Source organism: Hippocampus bargibanti, linkage group LG02, assembly GCF_051943395.1.
Source record: "Hippocampus bargibanti isolate YZ-2025 linkage group LG02, ASM5194339v1, whole genome shotgun sequence".
NCBI classification, from domain to species: Eukaryota; Metazoa; Chordata; class Actinopteri; order Syngnathiformes; family Syngnathidae; genus Hippocampus; species Hippocampus bargibanti.
This window is the reverse complement of record NC_142735.1, coordinates 19,200,001-19,207,500: the sequence shown is the minus strand read 5'-3', so window position 1 is coordinate 19,207,500 and position 7,500 is coordinate 19,200,001. Positions and strand designations below refer to the sequence as shown.

Here is a 7,500-nt window from a genome sequence, read left to right as displayed (position 1 = left end):
AATTAAAAAATCATTCTAGGGAACGAACAAACGGTCAATTTTGTGATGCTGTACTGCAATTGATATACAGTAATACTTCCCCCCTCATATTTAGTCTTATGATATTTGTAAGGGTGTTCTTCAAAATATTCTATGTTATTATTGTACTATAATAGTTTTAAGTAACTAAAATGTAGGACATTGTAATTTACACTCTTTTCTTCAAATGTATACAAATGTATTCATACAGGATAAACATACTATTTTGTTCTCATAATAGTGTAGCTAATTAAACAAAAGCACATTTCTCCAAAATGGGGCCCCATATGAACCCAACATATAAGAGGGTATCCTTGAAAATGTATGTATACTCACCTTAAATTATTATCAAGTAAATATGTTTTAAAAATATAAATATGAATTTATTCCCTCCAAATTGTCTGTATTTTGTAATTAACCAGATATTGAGAAAATATGTTTTTTCCTTGAAACTATATTAGTCGTGAAAATAATTTAGTTCAGACCCCAAAAATGGATAAAATATGGCATTTTCTTGTGATATTATAATTTGAAAAATCTAATCTATCTGAATAATGTACATATTTTTTTCTTACAGATACAAATATACTTGTGGTTTACAATATTGCTTCTGTTTGTTGTCATTCAACCATTTTAAAATACTTAAAATATTTCCTTGTCTGTGGCAATTTTGTCTTACCAGCAGTAGAAGTGGCAATGAAACATTCAACTCGGCCAATCTTGAAGATTCTGGCACTGACTGATACGATGGGTTGCGCCACAGCGAAGGCACTTACTCGTTGACCACCTTGATGCCCAGAGAGCGCGCCGAGCCCACGATGCTTTTGACCACGTTCTCCAGTGAAGTGTTGCGAATCTTGAAGCACTCGTCCTCCGCTTTCACGCGGGCGATCTCGTAAACGGCTCGCACTGACACCATGCCGGCCGTCTCGTGCCCTTCCAATGAAATGAAGATTGGATTATTTCTTTTTACGAGCATTGTTTTAATCATTACATTTACAGCAAACGATTCATCCAATGAGGAGGAAAAACAGCCGGTATAAAAAAAGCGGGCTAAACATCACGAAGTGGCGACCTCAGAAGCTGCCAGCTGATATTCGGGTTGCAATATTGTGGGAATTTTTTCAATTGAAAATTTTTCATGTGAAGCATGGGCTCGGCGCACTCTCTTTTTACGAGCATTGCTTTACTCATTAAATTTACAGCGAACGATTCATCCCATGAGGAGGAAAAACAGCCAGTATAAAAAAGCGGGCCAAACATCACGAAGTGGCGAACTCTGACAGAGAAAATCTCTTTTCTTTGCTGTAGTTGCCATTTTTTTCACCACAATTTCCACCACCAGAGGGTTGCAAAAGACTGGAAAAAAAACCGACCCTGAGAAGTTTTAAAACAGTGGAATGGAGTTTCACAGAGACTGGAAATGCTTGTCAATGTGGAAGCAATAATTGAGGTGATGGCAAAGCTTACGGGTAAAAATTGTGTTGTTGACCTATTCATCTTAGTGGACCGTTCCTCCTACAGTGAGAACAAGTAAACTCCACAGAGGAAGGCGGAATCAAACCAGGTACCTCAACACTGTGTGGTTGACACACTCACCACTGGCCCACGAATTAAAATAAATGTGGTGATTAATTTATAATATTGTTGAGCTACAACATCCACAGTCGTACACTTCACACCCTCTGGATCAAATGACTAATAATAATAATGCCGTACTGATGATCTCACAGATGAGATGCATTTTTTTGATTAATCTCACCTCCCGCTGCAATATGACCGGCTTCTACAAACAGGCAAACTTTGTCTGGGACTCAAGTGGGATTCATAATAACATTTCAATGAACAGTACTCATTTATATGTTTATTTGGTCTATCTATGCAGTTTTTCACCAATCGCTGGTGTGTGATTTACATCCCCTCTCATAGAACTGGAGCGAACTATATTGTGAAACGTTAACAAGACCGAGCGGGCAGCAGGGTAGAGTTGGCTGTTAGAAGTCAACATCTGAACGGAGAAGGAACCGAGAAGGGATTAGCGATTCTCTTTACTGAAAAAAAAAGATGAGAGTCCGCCGGCGCCACCAGAACCGTGAAAGCAACACCACTTGAATCGAGTTCAAAAGGCAGTGAATGCTCCAACGGCACGAGGGAAGAAGAAGAAGTGTCTCACCTGTTTTTCCGGCTCCTTTGGCGATGCCCGCCGCTTGCTTGAGAAAGTACGAGACGGTGGGCCGACCGATTTGAAGGTCATACGTTCTGTCGGGCTGCCGACACAAAAGGGTAACAGTTGTTATCATGGATGATTCTTCTTGTGGAGATTGCTCAAAACAAATCAATCTCTTTCTCTTGGCTGAGGAATAAAAAGTCTTTGAAGTCATGCAAACGTTTGAGTTAAAAAGGTTGGAGCCTCAAGCAGAAAATGACAAAAAGGGCTTGAGTTGACAAAAAAAAGAAGCTTGACTACAGTCAACTTTAATTTTACAGCTACAGCTTACATTATATTGTTATATTCTTATTTGGGGGAGGCAAGAAGTTTCAGTCCCTCCTGTCAAAGTGTGCAAATCTGTGATACGCGAGACCATGGATTTTACTTGACTATCCTAATTTTTACACCGTAATGTAGTTCCTTGCAAAAAAAGTATTCCCCCTTTGCGCACAACATGCCCGAACTCCCTACAAATGCAATGTCCTACTAAAGTATTTCCCGTTTTCATCTGTCACGACGACTACTGTGAAGGGCGTCATTAAAAAAGACAACACGGCAGATTCATGTAAGTGTCGGCTCCCACGCAGTCACCGCACTGACGCTCTGACACAGTGTTTGTATTTTCTCACAAAGAAATTGAATCAGCGTAAGGTTTTGAGGATGAAAAAGACACAGCAAGCGCCACTGCGGGGTTGCTATTCCTCAGGAATGCCGCTGTTAATGTTAGACTAAGCTAATTAGCTGCAGGTGTCACCTCCCGGCGTCAACAGGAAAGTGGCAGCCATCGCTAGCGGGGAAAAGTCGACTTGGGTGGCGCGTCTTATTTTTTCACGGTGCAGTTGACGGGTGTCATGGTTTATGAAGACAATGTCACAATTACACCATCCATGCATTTTCTAATCCGGAAGTTGGCAAGGGACACCCTGAACTGGTTGCCAGCCTATTAGAGGTCACACGAACAACCAGCTGCATTGACACTCACACTGAGGGACAATCTGGAGTGTCTAATTAAGCTACCATTCACATTTGGGGAATACGGGAGGAAACTAGTGTACCCGGAGATCACCCACGCAGGCATGTGGAGAACATACTACCTCCACACATTATTTTTAAATACATAATAATAATAATAATAATAATAATAATAATAATAATAATAATAATAACACATTTCATTTATAAGTGGATTTCAAAACTCTCAAGGACACTTTACAGTCAGACGTTATGTTTTTCGGTGGGTGAGCAGTGGTAGCATTATGCACAACTTTCACTTATTGTGCAATAAGCGAATTGAAACGTGTTTGGTACATATTTTGATACATTTTTATGCTTTACAAAACATTCATGTCTATATTCCCTGAGCCTTGAAACAGATTAGGGCATTTACATGGAAAACATTTTCGAGCGAAGACATTTCTTTCAGAACTAACTCATTTCAGATGTAGCGTCACCACTCAATGTTGTTTTGTGGTGACCCACGAGACTTCTGACGTCAAATATGAATGGGCCTGGCTTGGAGCAAGCTGGACTTATGCAACCGACATCACCTGAAGGTGGCAGTGAAAGACGTAGAAGAACACACGTTGTTGGCTGGATCTTGACATTTGAGATGGGAGGGTGTCAAGTCAACTAATGAGTGGTGATGTGAGGGAGTGGTGGTGGGGAGGTAAAAGGGGTGTAAAAGAAAGAACAAGCTCTTTTCACTCATTGCAATGTCTTCCCGGCACTTAAGGCCGCTTGACTGCACCTTCCTCTGGGTATGACTTCATTCATGAATTGCAAATAATGAAAAAAAAGGCTTAATTCTACACCTGAGTATGAATTATGGAAACGCTCCGTAAATGTTTTTCAGCTGGTGGAATGAAGTGATGCCGTGGATAGGGAAGCTATGTCGGGAAGTGAAAGGAGGTCACGCGGAGTTGAGAGCACGCATGTAGAAAGTACCTTCACGTTGATCTTTATCGGAAGAGGGATGCCTTCCTTCATCTCCTTGGTTTTCTCGTTGAAGTCTTTGCAGAACTGCCCGATGGGAATTCCTCTCTGGGTAGGCACAAAAATAATCAACTTCAAAAGTCAGTTATCAAAGTCAGAAAGGCTATTAACTCATTCACTGCCAGATGATGTGCCAAAATGTGCCCCCTCCAGTGCCAGGGTTTTTGTCATTTTCACTCAAATCGCAGGACCCACAGAATGTTGAGTTTTAGGACTATATAAACATTAAATGCAGCATTAGAAACCTGACACGCTCTTCTTTCATCAGAAAAAAATGGTTAATTCCTAGGTTATATGGGTGTGGAGTTATCTGAGCTTGAAATGGGGGCATGTGTACAAAAGGCATATGCTACCCCCTTGTGGGAAGGAAATACATTGCCACAGGTCTGACCGAAGCTTGAAATGTACTCCCCGCAAGAAAAATCAAAACCCGAACAAATTCGGGAATGGCGCTCCACGTCATGCTTTTCAATTCCAGAATAAATTCGGGGATGGCAGTGAATGAGTTAAATTGTTGAAGACAAATATAATGAATACAGTAAAGTCTTGTTATATCGACATCGGTTATATTGATAACACTGCTTATTACAATACTATTTTCATTTCCCGGCAAATTTCTAGTCTTTTTATGTATCATTAGTTCCGTTTAGTACGATACATGGTTATTATGATAATCCGTTTACTACGGTGCTCTTTTTCATCTCCCGCCGGCCATTTTGCTATGTTTGTCACGTGACCAGCTTCCGTGACTTGCGCAGTGTAGCAGACGCCATTTTCTACCATTTTCAGCCGTGGCGAAACCAAAGAATTGTGACCTGGGAACGAAATACTGTACAAGGCAATCGTGGGGGGAGAATCCAACAAGGAGCAAATCCTCCATTGCAAAAGAATTTGACGTGCCGCAAAATACTTTATCAACGTTGAAGAGTAAGGATAAAATAAAGATGGCATATCAAGCGTTGCACTTCGGACCTGGATCAAAGAGGATGAGAACGTCACAATACTGTAGTCTTCTTATACAGTATACAGTTGTTTGACACCAATTTCAACCATGGGGAAACATAAGAATTGTAATTTCCGAACAATGTACAAGGCAATCGTGGCTGTGGGGGACAATCCAACAAACAACTCCATCGCGAAATAGTTCGAATACTTCATCAACGTAAGTAATGTAAACGTTGCAGTTTTCGTTTTCGTTTTCCATACATGTATTTAATTGTGTTGTATTCAGAAATCTTTATCCCTTGCAAAATCACTGTTTTTCACATGTTTGTACATGCTGGCGTTTGTGGTTTCTCTCGTGGGTATAGAACAATGTCGAGTGCTACTCAGAGTCACTATTGCAAGAGTGCGTTATGAAAATAATAAATGTTTTTATTTAATGCATACTTTTATTTTTCACTTTACGACAGTACAAAAGCATGCTAGATACGCAATCCATGAACCTAATGAGAAAATTACATGCCATATAAAAGATCCCCCATTCATTACCCCCGCTTCATGCAGTACGGCACAGGATTGGACATATCAACAGTACGGTTATATCGACAGTTTTTCTGACTCCCAAGAATATCGATATAGCAAGACTTTACTGTACATTTTTGGGGCGAAACCTGGCTACAATGTCTGTATGAAGACTGAACAGTATCTGGAGGTGAGGGTTAAAATTGATGACAGGGGACAGGGGTGGGTGGGGTTTGCATGTCACCCAAATCTGCCCGGGGCCACCGTCATCCATCAATCACAAAACCTTTGATAGATTTGACTCTGTGTGCGCACACACACACCCGCGCACACACACACCCGTACATACGTACACATACACAAACTTACACGCCGGGTCGGTGAGGAAATGTTCATATGACAGGGGGTGCTTGCATATTTGCATATATGTCACCAATCGTGTGTGTGTGTCATTCAGTGGCTGACACTTTTATATTGCATATAAACCCCCTTGTTAAATTCACAGAGGAATGCATACGCGTGTGTGAATGTGCCACATTGTTTATGTGTGCGTCTGTCACCGGGTGGCGCGGGAGCCCACAGCCACACAAGGCCGGTGACGAATGAGCCTCCTGTTCTGCAGCCCAAACGCCTTGAAAGCAAAATGGATGGCAGACATTAAGTCAACATGTAACCCACCGCATGCAGAAATTCAACAGGCGACGTCCAATAACGAATCTAATTATTCGGGGCCGCGATTTAAATTGGCCCTCACCTCGCCTCACCCCATCTGCCAGCCCACCATCCATCCCGGTGTGGTGATTGAAAACGTTCATTTGGGAGTTGAAGGGAAGGGAAGGAAAGGAAAAAAAAGTTTAATGGAGCCACCTTCCGTCTCTAATCAAGGATCTGATGAAAAGTCAGTCATCCCGAGGCGTTCCACGTTTGACGTGCGCTTGGAGGCGTTCATTTGGGGTTAATGGGCTAGAAAGTTCTTTCAAGTCCACTCAGGGCTTCAAAAGCACTTTGTGAATGCTAATAATGGCTTCATATCATCATTACTTTAGCATTCCCGAGACTTCATGTTATGCGCAGAGCGGGCAAAAGTAATCACATCTTGTACTTCAATAGTCAGGCACATAACTCCGCATAAGACTAAGGAAAGACTCTCAAGTTGGACTGAAGTAAAAGAGGACACTGTAATGTACATGAGTCAAAGAGTCAACATGATGTTAAATAGAGTGAAAACTATTTTAACAGAAACATTATTTAGGGAAGACCATCCATCAATTTTCTGATCCTCATTGCAAGCACTCCAGCACCCCATCGCAAGGGGTGCTGGAGCCTATCTCAGCCGTCTTCGGGCACTCAGCCATTCGCAGGGCACACAGAGACAAACAACCATTCGGTCTCACACTCACACCTAGGAAGAATTTTAGAATGTTCAATCAGCCTGCCGTGCATGTTTTTGGAAAATGGGAGGAAACCAGAGCACCTGGAGAAAACCCACCCGTCCCAGGAAGGTGATGCAAACTCCACAGAGGGAGGCCAGAGCGGGATTGTTCAAATTTTGTCAACACTAAATACGCTCAGATCTTGCTGTGCTGCACACAATTTTTCAATATGGCAACAGTTCAAACCAATAAGTAAATCATAATAAATGCATGATTGTATCTCCTAAAAACGACACAATTTTTGAACACACGAGGTTGCGGATATCCCTATCATTCTCAGTGTTCCGATTCGCAAGGTGATGTTGGACCCCCAAAACTGCAGGCAGAAGGGAGGAGCAGGGTGTATTTGACAAATTGTATTAAATAGAGTGAACAGGAACTAAA

The 7,500-nt window shown here is 41.7% G+C and overlaps 1 protein-coding gene across 1 annotated transcript in view; it reads right to left on the bottom strand.

Annotated features, from left to right (window-relative positions):
* mrpl11 (mitochondrial ribosomal protein L11) overlaps positions 1-7,500 on the bottom strand; it is a 75,065-nt gene that overhangs the window by 1,150 nt on the left and 66,415 nt on the right. Inside the window, exons 3-5 of the mRNA XM_088989839.1 lie at positions 4,172-4,267; positions 2,192-2,285; positions 795-954 (exon numbers count right to left, since the gene is read on the bottom strand). Of these exons, the coding sequence (XP_088845965.1) occupies positions 795-954; positions 2,192-2,285; positions 4,172-4,267 (350 nt within the window). The remainder of the gene's footprint in view (positions 1-794; positions 955-2,191; positions 2,286-4,171; positions 4,268-7,500) is intronic.